The sequence below is a fragment of the Cygnus olor genome, chromosome 3, assembly GCF_009769625.2.
Source record: "Cygnus olor isolate bCygOlo1 chromosome 3, bCygOlo1.pri.v2, whole genome shotgun sequence".
Taxonomy (NCBI): Eukaryota; Metazoa; Chordata; class Aves; order Anseriformes; family Anatidae; genus Cygnus; species Cygnus olor.
In genome coordinates this window covers 55096583-55119743 of record NC_049171.1, presented here as the reverse complement: position 1 = coordinate 55119743, position 23161 = coordinate 55096583, and the positions used below count along the sequence as shown (strand labels likewise).

The window sequence follows — 23161 nt, the reverse complement described above, 5'->3', positions numbered from 1 at the left end:
CTTCATCTGAGAGGACATTCATGACCTGCAGGCTTCCAAAAAGTACAATCCACAATATCATTGTAAAGGTGGAATATGTTAGCTCTCTAAAATTTACTATAGGGCAAAAAGAGACAGTAGGCTAGAAAGAGATAGCTACCAGAAAAAATAATAAAAAAATAAAACAAAATATTAAAATAAAATAAATAAAATAAAATAAAATAAATAATAAAATAATAAAATAAAATAAAATAAATAAAATAAAATAAAATAAAATAAAATAATAAAATAAAGGGGAAAAATGTACATGCTGATTTACCAATCAGTTCAATTTCTCATTTTTCTTTCAAACCCTTCTTAAAAATCAAATTCAGTTCATTCTGTTAACATACGTCCTCCATACTTAGTTTAGCGCTAGCAAGCTAGACAAACATTCCAATGCACAAACACAAAAATATATATGTATTTTAATTTTCATTTGGTCATATTTTATTTAACAGAATGTCATTCATCCTCAGTATCCAACAATGATTAAAAGTAGTAGTACTCTCCAAAGCAGCCCATTGATCACAGAGAACTGATGATATTTAAATATACAATATAAAGAGTGACATATTTCACAAAGTTGCTTAATCTTCTGATTTCATGTTGGAACACAACAGACCAAAATTAACAATCTTACCAGGTCCAATAATGAAATTCATACTGACAACAAGTTTTGAAAAGAGAATACTTATTGAAAATATACATAGAGAGAACATGATTGATAGACTCATCCTGGCTTTACAGATCTCAGACCCCCTGAGTCCTAATAATACTGAATTAGAAACGAACAAACAAAACTAATCCTGAGGATACAAGAGCTGTTTCAAAATTACTTCTGTAATTTTTCAATTCTTGATACGGTGCTATAGCATTTTCTGTAAGGCTCCAAAGTAGATAGTTGCATGCAAAAAAAATTTATTCAGTGGTTTGCTGCTACGCAAGTACTAAGATCATGAGAGCCTTAAGGCACAGATAGGCAATCTAGCTACTGCAGTTTCAGATGTTGCCATGACTAGCTGTTAATCACTATTCTCATAACAGAGTTGTTTTAATAGATTATATGAATATTTTATATGTGCATGAGAGGAGAACCAACAGTCAGTGTGAGCTGTGCACAGCATTCATTGGAACAGGAGTACTTCCATAATCTACTGCTGCTAACATGTTGGGGCAGTGATCCCCAGCTGAAGAGTGATAATTAACAGTCACAGAAAGGCAACATCTAAATCGCAAGAGCTGTCTCAGGTGATTGTCTATCTAGACCTTTGTGGACTTCTAGTCAGAATCTTTCTTGTATTCCTCTATGGGGAGGTCAGCCACTGCTCTCCTTTCCCATTTCACTCTGTTACCAGAGATTTCTGTAAGGGAAATACTTTTAAACAGCAATTCTCAAGCTCCAGTCTGCAGATCATTAGTGTTTTGTTTGTTGTATTTTTTTTTGTTTGTTTGTCTTTTATAGTTTTCTCCAGTTGTTCACAGAATAAGATATGTACAGAAAACAGAATGTTCTGCAATGCAAGGGGGTAAGAGAAGAATGGATGCAAATCTGGGAAAGTTTTGCAGGATGCATTTCACACAAGAGTCCACAGGATGAAAAAGCTAGAGCCAACTGATTTTAAAGTGACATTATTGTCAAGTTGAAAAATAGTTAACTGCAAAACATTTTTTTTTTAAACTGTCAGGTATTCTGCATATGCCCCTCTGAATATATTCATAGTTTTAGAATCACAATTTCTATTTTTTAGCTTCTTCGGCCACTGATGCATGAAAGATGCATATGAACCTCAGGAAAAAACATATTTAAGGGAAAGTGATTATGCAATATGTCCTGTCAATGATACAGTGCAACCAAACCCTGAAACCCTTTTATGTTATTATAATCTTAGGCATTACTTGTAATAATCACCAATTTAGTATTTTTAGATGTAAGTGAATGCTTAAAATTGTCAGTTTTCTTTAATCGTCTCCACTCTTGGTAACTAATGGCTACTATTAACATCACCAGCAAACCTGTTTAAAGACACAGAACATATCACCAGCCACAGCATGAAGGTTGCATAATTAGCACAAGACACCAAGGTGCATTTGGGGGGGTCCCCACACCACTTAAAACACAGCTTTCGCACAGAGGAGGTGCAGATACGGATGTCACGGTAAGACAGACTTTAATCCAAACAAGTGCTGAATTCTCCAATGAATTACCTCCATAGCAGGAACTTGTGGAGCACATCTCTTCCTTCTCTGCCTCTGAACAGGTTTGTGAATATGAGCTTTGCAGTTCCTGCGTGCTATGTGATACTCACATCCAACACCCTCATGGAAACAACAGCAGCAGAGACAATTCAGGCCTGGCATATACATCTGCTTTAAATGCATCAAAACCAAGTTTGTGTTGGAAAGAGAGAAAGAAGCTTTCTCTCTTCTGACAGATGTACTGTTGGGCTTTGTAAGGCCTTTTTAAAATCAATTTCAGAGCAAGTGAAAGCCTCCTTCCCCATTATGTTCTAATGACTGATCTGTTCACTCCGTCTACCCATTGTCCTTTCTTCCACAGGCCTCCCACCTTTCCTCATGGGCATGTGGCTCCTTTCCTTCTCCCCCTGCATGGCTTCTACAGCCAGGCAGGACACTGCAGTTTGCGTATTTCTCCAGGTCCCCAAGTCTGAGTCAGCCCAGGGCCCATCTCTAGGTGAGGATCTGGTGGCATGCACTGATCATTAAGCCATGTTCACAAGCTCAGCCACCCTATCTTTGATTCCACCACGGTAACTCAAAGCATCTTCTAAAGATTCAGAAAACTCCGTCATGACCATACAAGTGAAACGGTGTGAAAAATTGGAACACTGCTCATATGTAGATGGAGGACACAAGATGGCCACAGATTCTCTTCTGTGTTCATACAAATTCCCTTGCATCATTTTTGCCATTCATCTGGCTTTCCAGTGCAGGCCAACTTCTGTTTTTAATTAATGTTTACCTTTTTTTTATTATTATTATTTCTCCCCTTGCTTTTTTTCTCCCCTTAAATTTTTATTAACCAAGGGACCCAACTTGAGATGCTTGCCTTCAGGCACTGCTGTACATTGCTAATGACACAGCAGCCTCTTAAGGAATCAGAGCAGCATTTCCATATCAAATACAAATCCTAATTAACCCCCACCATTTGTCTGCTGCTCAGATATGTCAATGTTGTGGTAGTGAACTCTCTGCTAACAGCAAATAGAAGCTTTGCAACACCTTTATTAGAGAGGATTTGTTGTGTGTGACTGATTCTGAAACAAAAGAGCTGACTGACCAGAGTCAGTCAAATACTGACAAATACTTTGGCCATGTTTTAACATAAACAGTGTGCCATAAGGAAGCATCAACATCTTCCCTTGTACCAGTCTCTGTTTGATTATACACAGTGTTTTCTTTCCAGTTGAATTCCACAGCAATACCACCAACTCAGATTTTGAACTCACTGCAAAAAACTTAAAGTTTTTTTTCATATCATATGAGTTTGATATATCTGCTATCAATCAAAACAGTATATACACACAAAACACTGGAGAATGAATGACAAAGTAGTGGGGTCTTGTGACCTATGTCTCAACTGCACCAATGCCCAGCATACCACAAGTTGTTATTTTTTAACAGCAAAATCATACTGCAAGTTGTGCATTCCAACAGGGGTCAATGTCATTTTTTTGCAGATACAGACCTGTATGAAGGAAACAAATCAAGATCTCAAAATCTGATATGAAAAATTCCCACACAACTGAAAGTTGAAATACAGACTAAAGGATATGTCCAAGTTAATATGCTAAATACAGACCCTTGACACAGCATCATTGAAGGTCTACAAGGCAATACAGGATGTGGGGTCCTACCTACCTAGCTTGCACTTTCATTTGAGGTCACTTCAAGATGCCTTTAATTAAATGCCAAGTTCCCTGTATAATTAATAAGACAAAATATTGTTCAAGGCACTTAAGAGGAGATCGTCCCTTGCCAAGTTCAGAGTTCTCTGTCAGGGCAGCCTGGATTGTAAAGTCTTCGGGATCAGGTCTCAGAATTATTTTTTTTTTCCATCACTTACGTGGAGAACAAGGCATTGCATGTTGGGGACATACCCTTTTATCAATTCCTCAGCAAAAGGCACGTACATTCAGATATAGCTCAAGCAGACCATCTCTATTTTGTAAGGGGCTCAAGCTAAAATATTTAGGGCTTTTCTAAGGAAACTCGTCATGACTGAATCAACAGCCAGACATTGTTTTCATACAAAACTTTTTCTCTCTTTCAGTTCAAACCAGTCTGAGTGATCAAAGTGTCACTTTTGCTGTACATAAACTTAACACAAATGTCTTCTATTGAGATTTGAATATATCTAAGTGGCTGTGTTTCTATTTTGCTACCTGAGAAATGGGATAACTATTATTTTCTTGATTTCTTAGTGTGCTTTGAACTTTGTGGATGAAAGTACTATTCTCAGCACCACAAGTCCGTGCTCTAAAGCTACTCACAAAATGCCTTTTATTAAAATGACATTACACAGCTGTGTGATTTTTTGGTGCAATCCTTTGAGACCTTTTTCCTTTTTTTTTTTCACTGATATTCATCTTAATATTTGTCCCAGTACCCAATGTTGTTGATAGTTCAAAAGTACTTTCCCCAGAGGCAAATAAAGATTATCAAAAACAACTCAGCTCCCCCAGCCTCAAAGAATATTTTAATATTCTAAACAAAATTCTGAAGCCTTATTTTGAATTTTCTCTCTTGCATGCTCTTCCAAACATGACTTTTCAAAAATCTGGACAATTACTTACATTGATAATAACACAAAAAGTATAACAGGGACATGACCAGATCTTATTGCAAAATGTTTCCCAGATAATTCTAAATGGTAGAATTATTACACTTGGCAAACTTTTTAATTTCCCAAAGAGAGCAGGTAAATCATAAAAGACATTAACAAAATACTCTCAATTTACAATTTTATCAGGTATTGTGCTTAGGCTTTGCTGTGATTTGTTTAAATGATACAAAGAACATCCTATGCAACGTACTGAATAAAAACAATTTCTTAAGAGAGACATAACTGAAGCTAAACTGCTCTTCCACACATCAATGCAGCTGACTCCTTGAGGTCCCTTCTACTTCTGTTTTCTTTAATTCTGTGTTTTCCTTATGTACACCTCTGTAAATATCCTTTGTGTCTAGGCATAGTATGTTTGCAGAGTGCAAAACATATTTTTAAATATGCTATACAATAAATTTACATTTCTGTAAAGACATCTTAAAGCTATGTTACATTTAATAACTATTGGGAGCCTGCATGTTTTGGAGCTTAGGGGGACTGATTACCTGTCTTTATAAAGCCAACAGAGTTGTACATCTGCAATTACAAGATCAAGTCTTTGAGCATGAAAGTTTCCATAACTTCTCCATATATTTCCATCCAAGTCTTTCATGGAAGAGATACTGTTTAGGTGAACATTTTGGGATCTTGCCAAAGGCATAAAATTATTTTACACTTTTCTTCTACTTTATTTATTTATTTGTTTGCTTATTTATTTATTTATTTTACTTGGCTGCTTGGACAGGTATATCAAGTCTTTCCACTAAGTTCCTCATATTGCAGGATTTATTTTTTCTTTTGATATGCATATCAGCATGCATAAGCACAACATGATTTATTCTACCCAATATACATTGAAGGTAAGAAATAAAAATGACCCTCCCAAGCATCTGAATTCTATTTTTAGCAATTCAATTCTGCTATAAAATTCAACATCAACTCCTACGGTAATAAAGATTGGAAAAAGTTTTCAGTCCAAATTTCAGCTATTAAAAATTGACCTACCTATAACGATTTTCTACAAGAAGCAAGGGAAAGGAGGAAACCCTTTATGTACTCTAATGAGTAAAAGAGAAATGCCTTCAAAGAATACTGAGAGCATGTGAAGGATAATTATTTTTCTTACCCATTTTCAGATTCTTATCCAATATCACAACTGCAGTTACCACTGCAAAAATTTGTTTCAGTGAAATGAAAACTGCAGCCAAGAAGACCTGTATCCCAACTCTTTAACAGTGAGGATCTTACTGAAAAAGTACTTTTGTTCTTGGTGAAAGATAAGGACCCAATTAAGCAAATTTCTAGTATATCCTACTTTCGCTATCTGAAAATAATATATTAATACTCATTAACCGCAAGCTGAACTCAGGCACCAGAAAACATTACATAAATTACAGCTAAGTGCATAAATAAAGGATTCACAAACAAAACAAATTTATCAGTTGGTGTGCAGAAGCTTCATACAATTGAGCAGATATATTTTCCTACAAAGATACTCTGTAAGGATTTAAGAGGCATTTGCATTTTCTGACCAGACAGCTGGTGTACTCTGCAATCAGCATTGTGCTGGCATACACCAAGGTTTGGCTCATGTATACAAAAGCATCCATGAAGACTTTGATCACCACTGGCACAGTTTGCATAAATGTGGAACACTAAATCTTGAAGCCCTTAAAGGAGAAAATTTCTATTGATGTTACAGTTTTATCTGACAAGGATTTAAGAATCAGATCTATGGCAATACACAATTCTACTAGCCATAAACATGGGTATGTATAACATGCGTTCAACTATGGCACTTACATAAACCCTAGAGATATATCTTACCTATACAGCATGATGTTACAAGATTCATGAAAGACAGAACTGAATAAAATTGCTGTTAAGAAATCATTGGTCTTTCAAGCCCCTCAAAGCACAGAAGTACTAATACAAAAGTTTTTACTACTGAAAACTTGTAGGATGAACTGCAAAGATGTAGGCACCTACAGTTCCCATGTACACTTTCTGGAATTGCCTCTGACAAACACTTCTCAAGTTCAGGCTACATATCTTTTCCTTTTGCATTTCATAACATGTATCATGAAACAGAAATAAGAGAGTGGAAAGGTGATGACTAGTTAGACAAGATTCTGTAATATGATTGCATGTTGGGGCATACTCTACTTAGCAATGTTTCAAGGACAAGAGCTTTATCTGCATGCTGCCTGAGCTAATCAAGGTTAATGCTGGAAGAGATTGGCTTGTCTCAGCACTGAGGAACACCAAAGTTGCCACCATAGGAGTTACATCTAAATCCTGGGATGACACATTTCCAAGATTTCATTCTCTGCACTCTCTTAACTCTTTACAGCCTACTTATTCTTACATCTGCAATCACCCTGGGAAGGAAAAGTGACCTACAACCAGCAACTTTGAAACTTCAATGATCACTGAAGTAATGGAAGAAACTGTTTAAATCACAGAGTTTCTGAGGCAGGGTAGCTATGAGCTATTTCCTCCATTGTGGTCAGCTGTTGAGAGTATTCTCAACTAGTCCCTGCATTGTCCAGATTATGCTGTTGCAATAACTCTAATTATTCAGATGTTTTGGTGAGTATCCTGTGCCTTCTCATTCTGATTCCAAAGCTAAGTCCTAATAAGAAATGCATGGCTATTTTAATGGATGTATTCTTGTCTCAGTATACAATAGATTGCATACACATCAGCACACAAAAAAGGTGACACAGCCCCTGCATTTCAGCTGACTTAATTCCTAGCAAAACCTGTTGCCTTTTTGAGGTAAGATGTATTTTTCTATTATGGCACATGTTCAATATATACATTTACACTATAACCAAAACAAAAGTGCCCCAGAAACATAGGCTGAGATGTTTGACTACAACTTATTCATATTGTTTGGAGTGGAATGCCATTGCTCTATGGAAAGTTGTATCATATTATTCATGACATCATCTCAATATACAATCTATAGCATATCTAAGTACATTGAATAGGTATGATTTCCTGTATAAATCTTCAGTGAAACATACTTGTCTAACAATGTAACCTTATAAGTTTGTCAGAGATTGGCAAAAATATATATATATATATATGTATCCAAGTCTCCCAGTGCACAGGATTCAGTGATTAACTTTAACCTCTGCTGTCAAGCTTTACTTTCAGATACTGGTTCTTACACTGTACTTTCTCATTCCAAGGGAGAACAGAGTTCTGGAAAAATTCTTGACATGCATCCAAAATGCAAGAGAAGTAACTCCATTATGGCCCATGTTATAACACCTAGATTAGGGTAACAAGCCAAGTTACTTGCAAACTGTAAACAAAATAGTTAAGGAAAAAAACCTCACAGACTCATATAGCCAAACAACAAAGCTGTCAAAGAGTTGGTTCCAGCTCATCTGTTATCTTTTTCACAATGCTACATGGTTTATGTTAAATCACAATCCTAAGCCACAATGTTAGTTGGAAATAAATTCCTACATTGAGGAAATACTCGACTGGTTACAGCATCTCCAAGTTCTTATATTCCCTCTTTATCTTTGCACACTACATGAGCATTGCAGAGAGAGAACAAAACAGCAGTCAATATGTTAGCTGCAGTATGGCTTCCTACAAGAAGGATAACATTTAATTGGCTTTGATATTTTTCCTCGTCCAGTATGTGTCTCTATTTGTGTACACGCATGTGTGCACACATTTTCTTCTCTTTTGTATGGTGCACTTCAATGATATAATTAATAGTCATTTATTTCCATAGCATTTGCTTACCATAACTTACAAAGTCAAAGTGGAGGATTATATCGTATTTACAAACAAGTTGGCACTTACAGAAAAAATTATTGATTCATTTTTTAAATTATTTTATTTCATTTTTTTTATTTTACTTTCCTTCTTTCTTCTCTTCTTTTTCACCCCAGGGCATCCAGAATTCAGGCAGAATAGTAAAGCTTTCTGCCCATTTCCATTATGCTACATTAATGTGAGTAAAGGATTCCAGCTGGTACACTCCTTCCTGATGGTTTGCTTGTTGCTGAGAGGCAATGCTTTCCACCTCAGTTCATGCCCGATGCTCAGGAACTGTTAGTCAAGGGAAAGCAAAGGCTGCATGTTTTCTTCCTCATTCTTATCCATGCGTTTTAGCACCCCAGGATCCACCACCGATTGAGACCTGCAGAAGGGTGACATGCTCACTTAACATTTCTAGATGAAGAAAAATGAGGGTAAATCTCAGCTCTCTTTTGTTTATTTTCGTTTCTGCCAGGGCTTAAAAATGATGATACAGGTACTCCGGCCATCTGATCATCACAAATGGTCAGAAAATACATTCAAGAAGTGATCACATGACTTTAAAGGGCTCTGTGCTGTTCTGTGGAAATAGGAGTAAAAGGCAGAAAAAACAGATCCTCTTTTACCAGTGAGGCAGTGAAAAAGAGCGCATTCTTAGCACACAATAGAGGGCAAACTAAGCAGGCTTTTGTATTGATGTAAGCACTGACCCTCTCTACCAGAAGGCTATATGGCAGTGGGCTGGTAAAGAAGGTGTAATTCAGCCACCCAGATGGATAATGGCATGCTGCAATTAGTGGCATGGAATTAGTTAGCTGGAAGCATATTTGCTCCTTTTCCAAAAAGCACTTAAATGCAACAGTGTGTGCTCCTAAGAAAATCCTGGGGAACCCTGCCATGGCCAGCAGGATTTCTGGAGCAGTGGACACATCTGTCAAACTCACTTCTCAGCTCAGCTAAACACAGCAGAGAAGGATGGCAAAAGGGCTAGTTCAATGATGATTGTAAACTTTCTCCAAATTCTCTGATTCAGCACAGAAGCATAACACTGGTACTGATACTCTGCAACAGCCATGTGTGAGGGAGAAAGAGGAAATCTCAGCCTCCAGCAAAATCAAAATGCTCCATTAGAAACAAAGTCTGTAGTGGTAAGAATGGGTTTCACATCACATATGTCACAGCTTGTCAAAAAACAGACACTTCTAGGGTACAGTAAAAGAGACCTTTGTTAGATGTTTCTTTTAAAGTGAGATGAGTCTCACACTAGAAATGTGTATTTCTCTTCTTTTCTGTAAAAAGGACTTGACATGGCTAGAGTATGTGTACATCACTACAATGCAGGCATGAATTTTTGATCAGAAGAAGAACACTGTGACTGCAACACTACTAGAGATTTGCCCATTTGCAGGGCTACAGCACAGAGAAAAAGCTTTACAAATTCTGATCTCTCCTAACATGAATAAATGCAGTCAGTCCCACATTCTCATACACTGGCACCATCCACTGAAACCAATGAATGAGGCCGATAACAGGAGATAATTGTCTTTTTCTCAAAAACTATAAAGAAAACCTTTAAAACACAGACAAGAAGAAACATCTGAATCAAACTTTACATCAAAACTTTGAATATAATAACAATACAATTGTTATTTTCAAATAGCAATTATCACATTCTCTTCCTGATGATAAAGTCAAGAAAATTAGCTTTAAATATCTTGTGGTCTTTCTTGTGATATACATAATTCTTTATTTATTTTTAGCACTGTACAATAACACCCATCTAGAATGTTAGTTCATCAGGCTGAAAGCTAAACCACTCAATTAAGAACAATTTTTTTTTTTTTCGAAAGTCTTCACAAGGCACTGTGCAAAGCTGACTGAAATGTTGCTGGTAGAAAGCTGTACTCCTGGAAAATTCAGTTCAAGATAAGTAATGCTGTGGGAGCATACTAATTTCAAAGAATTCCTAATTGTATGTAAGTACTAATAGCAGACAGAGCTTTCTCCTAGGCTGCCAATGTCTGAGCAACCAATGTTTCCAGTTTTCATCTGGGGAACTGAAGGGGAGACAAAAACCATAAACCTGGCCTCACATTTCCAGAAAGGGAATTTTGACCATAAATTCCCTGGGTATCCAAGCTTCCCAGTTACAAGGCAGATGTGAAAAAGAAACTGCACAAAGCCTGATGTATGGCTTGCAAGCTCAGGAGCTCAAATACCTTGTAGAAGAAAAAAGAGTTCTCATTCATTTTAAATCAACATTTACTGTCATTCCATTCAGCAGCAATTTATGCATGAAGGCACACAAATATTTGTACCTTCTATTTACATCTCCAAAATAACTTTAAAACATTGCTGAATAAATTCTTACAAATCATAGCAGGACAGAGCTGTAATGCAAAGTCCCATTACAAAGGTGAGGAACCAAAGCCACACATGGATACTTTGCAAAGTTTGTCAATACAGACATCGACCCTGTGTAGTTAGCTGAGAGCTGGATGCATATCCCTGCAGCTCCAGCTGGTGCCTCAGCTGTGAGAGCCACAAACTTTGGACAAAGCCACAAACTAAACAAGATTGCTGAGACAGCTGCAATAGTGCCACAATATGAACATGTTCTCCTAGGTGGTCTGTGTTTCTGGTGGGATTAATTCTTTCATATCTCCACCATTCTCCCCATGCTCAGCCTTTCCTTCAAGCAGAGGTCATCCAATTCACCCAAAGGTCAAGGAGATTTGAAAGAACTTCAGTCATTCACATGGGGGCAGAAATGAGTAACAAAGAAAGGAACTCTCACCAGGATGTGGGTTTAAGAAGGATATTGTTTCAGAGCAATAAACTATAATTCTAAAATGCCAAGCCAAATTAAACAAAATAATTGTTGGACACTTCGTACACCCTTGTGAAATTTGGTCTGTGAAGTCAAGCACTTTTCATTGATTTAATTCATGGTTTTTAGATGTCGTTCTTCCGCAGTAATGTATCACATTTAGTGTGGTTTTAAGCCAAGAGAAACATAATCCTTCAGATGCCAAATTCAAATTAAATTTAAATTTAAATGGAATTGATTTATCTATTTATACCTTAACTTTTCTATTTCTACTTTATCACAGTCTGTGCACTTAATATACCAAAGTATTGGGACTTTCTGTTCAGAATCTTACTACCACTCCCTTCTACTTGGTACTAGCACAGTAAGTCTGCTTAGTATTTTTTATATCCAGCAACTGAGAAGGAGGATTTCAGCAAGCACTGCAGATATGCTAACTGAAAATGAATATGAAGAAGGTGAGAAAATTTCGTCTGAATATAATGTAGATACAATTTTCAGCATGCTTATTTTCTGCAATATGCCTCCTACTGTGTCAGCTAACCCAGACTGAAAGAATATCTGGCAGTAAACTGCAGATTAGGAGTTTACACTGAAGTATAATTCTGCATGAAAGACTTTTCAAGCACAAGTTAAATGGGAATTATATAAGTATGCTTTCTCCTCTTAAGAAAGAATGAAGAATTTGTCAATCCATTGCTTTTCTACTGCACTTTTTCAGAATAGTCTGGGTCTTTGCTGCATCCTTGGATGAGGCAATTTCCTCTCATTAATTCCTTTTGCATCAGTAAGACTTCAGCATTTTAGCTCCTATATTCCATTCTTTATTTCTTTCTTCAGTAGCTTCTCTACCATTTACAATTCTTGTATATTGTGCAAATCATATATAAATGTATTGCTCACTTCCCCCCCACAACCCTCCCCAGGCTCTTCACTTTCTCATTTTCTCCATTACTTGTATTAGTTTCATATTTCTCATGGATTCAGGATCTTCTTTAACTTCTCCTTGTCCTAGTTCATTCCCAGCCAATCTTTTGCTATTTCTCATTTTCAAGGTTTTACAGATTTTTTGATACAAAATCTTTAAACTTCACTGTGGGTTTTTTTTTTTTTTTTTTATTTGTACAGCAATATCCTGTTGGCGCCTCTCTATTTCCTAAAAAAAAAAATCTCTCCTTCAAACTGCACTGTCCTTCCAAATCTATAAGATATTCACTAGCCAAAATCATTTCCTGACTGATGAGTCTCAAAATATTTTCTCCTGTTTGATCTGCTCCAAGAGTCTCCCTCCTTTCTACATCAAATACCATCTCCTTAAACTGAATTCTCAAGTTAACATATTTTGACTTACTCTGGAAGACTTTATATATAGTTTTCTGCCCTGTATGTTCTCTGATTCACTGCTAAGCTTACCCAGTATGAGCTGCACTCTGACTTTTGCTGCCTTACTCAACCTTTTTTACTACCCTGTTGTACCCTTTTCCTTTCTCTCCTACTAGCCTTTCTCTTCTGCTGGCCAGAAGGCTGGACCAGATTCACCTCTCCCAAGTGAATAACCTCTCTGCTTCCATAGTTACAGTAGATGTAACTAACCTCTCCCCATATGTCCTGGTTTCAGTCAGGATAGAGTTAATTTTCCTCCTAGTAGCTGGTAGGGTGCTGTGTTTTGGATTAGGATGAGAGGAGTGCTGATAACATGCTGATGTTTTAATTGTTGCAGAGCACTGCTTGTGCTAAGCCAAGAACTTTTCAGCTTCTCGCTCTGTCCTGCCAGCGGGTAGGCTAGGGTTGCAGCTGGAGCTGGGAGGGGACAGACCCAGGACAGCTGACCCAAACTGGTCAAAGGGGTATTCCATACCATCTGATGTCATGCTAAACAATATATAGGGGTGGCTAGCCGGGGTGGGGGCTGGCTGCTCGGGGATAGGCTGGGCATTGGTCAGTGGGTGGTGAGCAATTGCAATTGTGCATCCCTTGTTTCGTACACATTGTTAGTAGTAGTACTATTATTATTGTTATTGTTATTGTTATTGTTAGTATTATTATTTTCCTGTCTAAATAAACTAACTTTATCTCAGCTCACAGGCTTCACTTTCCCGTTTCTCTCCCCCATCCCAGAGAGGGAGGGGGGGAGGGTGAGCGAACTGCTGTGTGTTTTAGCTGCCGACCGGGTTAAACCGCAACACCATATTTTGTTTTTGAATGGTAAAATACAGCAAGTAATTATACTGTATCTCCTCAAAGAGAAGAATATCTTAATCCAGGAAGTTCACCGGAACTGAGTACAACAATTGGCACTGATTTTGTCCTGGTTCTCCTCATTACTTTTTCTCATGTTGCGTGCGGTCACTGTGATGGACAGTTCAGGCAGTGAAAATGTCCTGGCCCCTACAGGCTGGCAGACACCAGGCACTGGAATATGAGATGGAGGAAGGCAGGAGTCACCATCACTCTCCAGCTGGACAACTGGTCCCATCTCATCCTCTGCACTGAGTCTCAATGACTCTCTAATACTTGATGTAAGCTGGGGTGGGATATCGGCTTATTCCAAACAGTACTGTATACACTACCTATGTGGCACTGCTGAGATAATTTACTTTACTGAGCTGAAAACTCATATAGGTAATAGTTAATATTAAGGGCTATACTCATCATCAATCTTCTTAGGAAAAAAAAAAAAGTCCTTGTACACAATAAGCTGAGGAAACTACCTACAGCTTCATAAAAGGAGGAAGGCAAATGTTAACCTCATGGCGATACTAGAAAACGATGGTACCTTTAACCCACCTTTTCATGGACTTGGGAGAGAGATCCTTTTCTATATCTTTTGGGGGAGCATTGAAGGAGTCCACATTGCATTCACTGTCATCATCATATTCATGGTCTAGCAGTGTTCTTGCCCACGTCCCCATATCATAGGGGGGCAACATTCCTCCAAACTCTGAAGGCAGGATCTCAGGATGTATTAGCTGATGTAGACTGTTGAGGTTATTACCATGCAGGAATATCTGTATGTGCATAAACAGGTAAAAACAAAGCAGTATCACAACAATCATCAAAGTCCAAATTACATAAGCATTATTACAGGATATTTTACAGTTTCAATATTCTGGCTGTGTTGGGCTAACAGCAACGGCCACCAAGGCACACAATGCCTCTGCCTTAAGCACAGTCAGATTGCATTTGCAAACCAACTAAGTGATTAAAGGATAAATGACTTAAAATGTCTGCAGGACAAGGGGTCTAAAGAGGGTAAGAACTAATGTCAGGTAACTAGACAGACTGAAGACTAGACAAAGTGCTGACATTTTGTAATTTGCTTTCCTTAATCTTGATATTAATTAAAGTACATAAATTAAGTACATAAATTAATAAATAAAATCAACATTCATTCTGTGTATTAAGGACTTGCTGAAAGTATTGATTTTCAGCATCTGGTCTTGAGTTCTATGAAAGATAAGATAAATAAAAATGTAATGAAAGAGATTTTCTTCCTTTATATGATACCACAACTAGCTACCATCCATACTTGACAATATATAAAGTAAGTAATACCAGTAAAATAATTTCTGTGACCACAAGTGAATAGTTGATGCACTACTTAATATTGTCCATCAATGTTTTCATGGACTGAACTATTTTCAAATATGCTTTACTTTTATATAGATAAAGCATGTATAGAATGCATACGTAAACTCGTATTTATAGTTCTGTTTATATTTAACCTCATCATTTCTCCTCAGAGATCTGCAACATGTGATCAATGAACACTAGAAACAAAGCACCTCTGGATTTCAATAGCCTTCTCCCACTTCGGAGGACTTGCAGAACTTCCACTAAGAGGAAATACCTGCTCTTGGGCTTGGCTACACAGAAAACTCACAGTAGTTATTACCAGACTAGCAAATGAACCAGGATTCACTTCAGGCACGAGGAGAAAGTTTCATGGCACAGTTCACATCCATATGGTTAAATTCCCTTTATCTCTAGAAAAGGCTCACTTCATCCGTACTTCTCACTGGTCCTTGCCATCCTCCGATAGGTCCTGGGTATTGTGTAAGAAGGCACCAGCTGGCACTAGCCGGTGACATACCAGTGAGTGCCTGTACAATCAAACAGCAGGAATAGCAGTGCCCAGCACTCTTTTAATTTACTAGTGCAGAAGTAGCCAGAAAGGCAAGGTAGGATGTTGCCTCATAACACTGTCTTTTGCTCCCCATGGGGCAAGCAGGGGTATACACACAGACATATCAAGTACTACCAATTCACATCGCACTTCACATGTCAGGGACTTCTCTGGACAGCTGTATCCCTAGAATGATTTATCCACAGTTAAATTCAAAGGGCAGAATGACAAAAACACCAAATATATGCTTGTCTTGTATTTTAGCCCACCTTCCAGTCAGCTGCAGATACAGGAAGCTTAATATAAACATGCAAACCCAGTAATATTCTTCCATCTCAGAAAGGAATTTATCCTTGTGCGAAGGAACAAATATTAATGGCGTAAGTAATTTGGTTTACCGTGTCATTCAAAGTGAATGTTTCACTTTTTAGCAATTACTTTTATACATGCCTAGTACTACATTAATCTGAATATAATTGTCAGTTGCAAATCTACAAGACTTATTCAAAAAATGCAAAAATTCAGGATAAATACAATCTAAATAATGAGATCCTGATAAAATTATGAAGATAATTCTGTGTGATTTTTTTCCATAATTTTTCTCTCTTTTCTTTTTTCTTTCTTTTTCTTTTTTTTTTTTTTTTTTTTTTTTTTTTTTTCTTTCTTCTTCTTTTCTTTCTTCTTCCTTCCTTCCTTCCTTCCTTCCTCCTTCTCTTTTCTTTTTCTTTTTTTCCTTCCTTCCTTCCTTCCTTCCTTCCTTCCTTCCTTCCTTTTCCTTCTTCCTTTCTTTCTTTCTTTTCCTTCTTCCTTTCTCTCTTCTTTCTTTTAAGCTGCTTTTAAGTTTTAAGTGGTGGTCACAGCTTTCACGTTTTGAAAATAAATTTTGATCTCCAAATAAATATTTAACAACCTGATTCAGAATTGACAAAAGTTGTAGAAAGTTAGCTTTTCTATAAATAAGATACAGATACAGGCATCTTAATAAAAACGTAGATACCTAACTGATAAGCACTCACATTCAACTACCCTCTCATTTTTAATCTTGTAACATACACAGGAGTTTTACTTTACTCCCTGGTTATGCATAGTAGTGCTTGACTTAAATAGGCCTCAAACATATCTGGCACCGTAATGTTCTTTGTTGAAGCTGTAGTCGGTGGAGTGCAACTGAATCCTGCAGAATGAGTATTCATTTGCATATTTATAACAGATATTACATAAAAAGCTTTTGTGATCTGTAGTTCAAAATGCCACAAGCCTCTCAAGCATAATCTGTCAGCAAAAAACAGCTAAACACCAAGGATTATTGTGGCCTTGTAGTCTGTGTTTCAGGAGAGAAAATAGAGTTCCTTAGAGAGCTGACCCCATAAACAAATGAAAACAAAAAAATATTCTTTGTAGTGGCTTTGTATGCAATGTTGATTGTGTTTTCCTGGATGACAAATTTCCTCTTACTGAAATAATAACTTTCTATGTGTTATCACCACCAACCTCTAATTTAATTGCACTGATGCAAATGCTACAAATTAAGCAACATCTGAAAGACTGCTCATGCTCATGCATGCACACATATTTCCTTTTATTGCCTTTCATTCAAGTCACTGTGTACAAGCTCCTATGTATCAGCTGTGTTTTTTAGTTCATGTTAATGTCAAGGAAATCACTAGGAAAGGACTTGGTACTCACTAACTCTGTCATAAAAGACAAACATTAATAATTTTAAGTTTTTATTGCAATGACTTTCTTATAGAAATTGCAATGTTGACAGTATTTTTATGTAACCCAGGAGAAAGCATATGCTTGTGTGTAAAAAATACATTTAAGTACACAGCTTGACTGTGTCCTTGAAGGATAAATTAGTGTTTGTCTCTAAAATGGGTAAAGATGCTCTTTACAATGAAGATGCATTTAAACACTTTCCACTGATAACAAGCTGGTATATTGTGCATATCTACTTTATTTATGGCATAATACACCTGCTTACTACAATTGCCAGGTAATGGAAAATTAAACAGAAGAATACCCTTTTTCGTGTCTTCTCCTTTAAAAAGGGCCGTATAACTGTGTAGAGGGCATGGATATACCACGGTTGATTGACAAAATGTATTCCTCCAAAACGAGCTGGAAAACTGTCCTGTATGTCACAAAACAAAAACAGGCAATGTGAGTTAAATCATAACAGAAGTCTCACATGCATCAAATCATTTTTGTTATGCTGAATGCTTTAATTTCCATAATAAGCCTTAAAAGAGAAGAAACATTCTTCAAAACCATGTCCTCTCAGCCTTCCACGCTAAGGGAAAAAAACAAAAAAAAGGAAGAAAAAAAAAACCTCCAGATATATTTAAAACATGTATGATTTTTCAATAATCCAAATATACGATATATTTTTCTCCTTCCCACTTCTATGGAATTTTATTCATTGTATTCATTTATCTCTTCTGGTGTCACTAATGAGCATTAGGAATGTCCCTCATTTCCACCTTAAAAAAGCAGGTGTAAATCTAAACTACCAGTCAAAGTGTCTCCAATATTATTCATATTTCATAAAACTGAGAATGCATTAGATATTGTGCATAAACTGTCATGCAATATCCATGACTGTAATTCTTCTTATGTTGTGAGAGGCCTGGGAGCTTAAATTTAAGGATAGATATCTGTGTTGAAACAATAACTTTTTTTTTTTTTTCTTAGTGAACACAAGGGGTAGACAACTCCCTCAGAAAGATTCTGATCAGCATTTTCAACTTCCAAGTGAAAAGAATATGCCAAAGGGCTTGTCAGTTTGAAGGGGGCATCCTCTCTGTCCTTGAACACAATTTGGTAATAGCCAAATTCTTTACATCCTCAATTTGGTTTTACTTGATTGAGCATATGCTCAAATAATGCAAAAAGCTGCAGCTGCCTCCCGTGTTGCCCAGATTTACAGGTATCTAATTGATGCAAATCCCGTTATTGTTTCCCTGAATTGTGTTAGACCCTTCACGGTGTTTGGGTACACAGACTTATGAAATGAATGGCTTCCATTTGAACCCTTATTCAACAGGTGTCCCAGACAAGCCAACAATAGCAGTCACTTAGATCAAAACCAAATTTTCTCACAGCAGCAGCAATTCCTCTATCTGGCTTGACAATACAGATACAGACAAGGACACACTTGCCAGCTATGACTTCTTTTCTTGTGTGGCTGCAATAATGGCAGATTCAGGCCTGTGTCAGTGGGATCAGAGGCTCAGAAGGAGGCAATCAAATGGTTAGACAGGACCCTCTGAGCAAACAGATATATTTTTTTCTCCTCTGGAGACAAGACAGCAGGCCATATAGAAACATCCAACAGTGTAGACATAATCCACAAAGTGCCATTTGAAGCCAAACTGGCCAAGAAAAAAGAAAAAAAAAAAATCTTAAGCTGTATCAACCAAGACCTCTCAAAAGAAAGGCAGGAACTGCAGGAAGGAAATCTTTAATGAAATGTTTCCAGATAGTAATACTTTGAAAAGTGCATGTGCCAAGAAACCTCCTTAGTTCTGCAAGTGTTTACAGAGCTGCAGCAATAATGAAGCCTAAAGAGGCCATTTGCTCTTTTCAAAAGTACAGCAGACATTCCTAACACAGGGAGTCTTATCCATACAGAAGCAACATGACATGATGGAAAACAGCAGAATCAGAATAAGGACTTAACTGTCTTGTACATATGCACGTGCCTTGAAAAGCACTGACACATGCAGACACACCTACAAACCTAGTTTTCCAAAATCTCAATCTACTTGATTAATACAGTATTGTCTTTTTTTTTTTTTTTTCCCCACCTCTCTGTCACCATTTCGTTTTGTGCCACCCACCTCCAAATTGTGAGGTCTGTGTGGGTTGAAGGATGAAATATTTCCCATCAAGGAGGCAATACCTTAACAATATTCTGAAGGGAGTATGACAGCTACAACAGACATCACCAACATCTGGCTGGCCACAGCTCAACAGTCAGTGTGATTAACAGCCTACTTTACGGATTTTCTCCAAAACATTTGATTAACAACAGCCTTGAAATTAAACAACCTTATTGGAAGATTGTGCTACTTGCTAAATGCCCAGTTCTTGTCAACACTGACTAAATGTCAAACAGGATGGCTGATAATTTCACATGTAATTCAGCCTGTTCAATATCATAAATCCCCAAACACCATTTTGAGAACACAATCTTCTGATATATGAAAGGTAGTAAATTATGAGCCTCAACAGGAAACCCAATGAATCCATTAGGAAGGATAAATCTTTAGATGACACCTTAACCTTTAGTTGCAGGATATACCATTCATCTACAAAAGGTTGTGTTTATTTGGTTTATCCAGGCTGCTACTCCAGGAAGGAAGCGCAGTGTAGTGCAATGTGCTGCACACACAAAAGAACATACACTATATCTGCAGAAGACATCTTTTGCTAGTTTTATCTAAATGCCCTTGAAGATATCTTCAGAATTAACACTGGAATGGTAACTGTGTTAAGGTTCATGGGGATCAAACACTTTCTATAATGTAGGTAATATGGAAGACAACAAAGTAAACAAGATATTCCTAAGGGTAGATAATGTTTTCCTGAATACTTTTATAAGCTTTTAAATTAATAGAAGTGCCCCTAAACTTACACACACAAAGAAATGGAGTGTTTGCTCTTTATTGCTCAAAAAAAGCCTCTCACAGAAACTGAGGACCATTTGTGAATAGGATCTCAATAACCATACATAGAGACTCAGAGGAGAGAGGCAAAGGCACTTACATTCTACTATGTGCTCAAAATGGATGCTCTGTCAATACTTGGTTATATATGAAGATATTACATTTCTAAGAGATAAAAGGAGTGTCTTTAGGAAGTATCACTTTGACATTTCAGCTTGTCCTGCATCTTGGAATCCATTTACATGGACAATCACTAATATATCTGGAATGATCCTCAAGTACGACGTGGGACTTGGCATTAAAACACAGTTTGTCTTGGTGTTTTTCAGCAATTCTAAATGTATTTCCCAAAACTGACTAAGGATATTGGGTATTTATCAATTTCTGTGGCTGCACTCATGCCCATTTTCAGAAGTACTTCCTGAAATATGAACTGTAAGTGAGAACCTCCAAAATTTAGACCCAGAAAGAGAAAGAGTGATTTGGTCAGAATGATCTAGCATTATCAAGAGTGCTGGGACTTAGAATCAAAAGCTCCTGAGTGCAGATAAAACAACAACAACAACAACAACAACAACAAAAACACCAGTCTCATCAGCACCTGACAAGAAAATAAAAAGGCAGAAAAAACACAACAGCTGCTGGAGAAACAAGTGTCAGAAGGTTGTCTGGCTCTTCTCAAATGTATCTGAGTTCCTCATTGGGATTTGCCAGACAGATGGCCATCCTACACAAACAGCAGGTAAGAATTTCTTCCAAATTACTGATTCTTGTGTTATTTTTGTTGGTGGTAGTGGTGGTTTTTTTTAATGTAGATTAAGTCACAGGCATGGTGGCAGTCACAACTAATTCTGTAGACACACTGCATTTCAACAGAAAAAACTGTAATCCATGAATCATATGAATCTTATGAAAAAGATATCCCATGCCAGAAAACAGTAAGAAATGGAGATCAGCCATAAAGTAAGCCACACATTTGACTGGAAAAGTAACGAATCAAATGGGGTATTACCAAACCACTGAAAAGACCTAGTTATATATACTCCATGTGTGGATTTTTAGCATTTACAATAACCTCTAATGATGCAGAAGAGCACAACCTAAAGGTGCTCCTGATGAACATGGGAAATGGCCGTTCCACCACACCTGCAGGAAAACGGGTGGTTACAATTAGGGCCTGCAGTCCTTGCGATTCAAGGTTTACAAGTGACAGTAAACACTGGAGGGTCAAGGAAGGGGCAGGCCTCTACCCTGTTGTTTGCAGGACTAGGTGACTACCAGTGCATGGTAGTAACTGATCTTTTCTCTGATGTCCACAGACCAGCTATGGAGAATGACCCCACACAAGCTACCTTCCTGGGTTTCCAACCCTGACAGTAGAGTTTTGCTTCCTCACAGCACAGCAGTTTTCTCTTTCTGCTTCACATAATTTATATGACCTGTCTCCACCAGCTTCACTTCCAAGTAACCAGCTGATGTCGCCTCTACCACCCACAGCACATGCTAAGAGGCCATGTTTCCTCTTGCTGGACACCACATCCCACCCTCTGCTGGGTTCAACCATGACCTGAAGCAGCTCCAAGGGTTTCATAGAGGGCTCTGCTCTCTGCTGAGGCCTGAAGAAACTTTCCAAATTACCAGTGAAAATGAGAGTCTTCTTAGTGGTGTCATCGTTGTTATTGTATTGACAGATAATACAAATTTCCACTGTTATCATAAAAAAATAAAAGAGCTTCTTAAAGCCCACAGTACTCTCCACTCTGAGTCCTGTGTCTACATTTAAATCTCTTAAGTCTACTCTCAGAGAATTGGCTCCCCAAGCTGAAATCAGCACTAACCTCAACTTTGTTTTCACATCCCTTAGAAGTGGAGTCTCAGATGCCACTGGGACCAATGCAAGCCCAGAGATGCACCCCCAGCCCAGTCACATCATGACCTCAAGAATACATTGCCCATCACCTGCAAATAGCCACACTGGGCACACTGTGCTGCATACTACACTGCTCTTGGGTACGTGTACTCTGAGGTTATACCCAAGGGTTTCTTGTTCTTATGGGCAGTGAAACTGTTTTGTGGGCAGCCTTGAGGTATCCTTCAAAGGGCTGTCTAGACAAATACAATGAACACACTCACATGCTTTACTTAAGGCTGTGTTTCGGTGCTGTGATGAATTCAGACTGGAGCATCTGCAGGCAACAAGAGGCCACCGTGTCAAAACTGTGAAAACTGTTTCTTCATAACAAAAATTACAAGTTCAAAGATATCGTATTAAAATTATTAAGATAATTAAGATATCGTATTAAATTATTAATATTGTAAAAGAGTTATCCCTGAAGATAACAAATTCAGATCTCCTCCAGCTATTCAAAAAAGTCAAGCACTTCAGAGAAGAAAAAGAAAAAAAAATCATTATGATGAACCAAAACAGTATATTTGTAATGGAAAAGTCCCCAAGAAAGATACTGGAACATTCTACATTCTGTAAGAGATGCAAGATGCAGTGTGACTAAACTTAATTTTTAGCATTAAATTAAATTAAAGAGGAAACTATGGAAAATCAAAGACAGAAAAGGTCTAATTAGAAGATCAAACCTTCATTTCCTTGGTACTACAAGATTTAAAGTACCAGAGAAACCAAGAGCCACTGCTGTCCACATGACAAAAGGAAACCCCAGTCTTGCTCCCAAGCTGTAACTTCCACTGAAGGAATTAAAGAACAAGCCATTTCTAATACCAAGCTTCCTGCAGGCATCCATCCATGACAAGTGTAATTATAATGTCTCAAAACAAAACAACTTGTGTGTCAAGACAGATCACCTATGCTCAAGACATGACCTTAGTACTAGGACTGTATGAAGTGGTATGGTAGGACGATAGAG

General features: G+C 37.5%; 1 protein-coding gene across 1 annotated transcript in view; it reads right to left on the bottom strand.

Moving 5' to 3' along the window:
• Positions 1-444: 444 nt before the first annotated feature.
• Positions 445-23161, bottom strand: part of CLVS2 (clavesin 2) — a 66097-nt gene continuing 43380 nt past the window's right edge. Inside the window, exons 3-5 of the mRNA XM_040551952.1 lie at positions 17636-17746; positions 14274-14494; positions 445-9038 (exon numbers count right to left, since the gene is read on the bottom strand). Of these exons, the coding sequence (XP_040407886.1) occupies positions 8951-9038; positions 14274-14494; positions 17636-17746 (420 nt within the window). The 3' untranslated portion in view covers positions 445-8950. The remainder of the gene's footprint in view (positions 9039-14273; positions 14495-17635; positions 17747-23161) is intronic.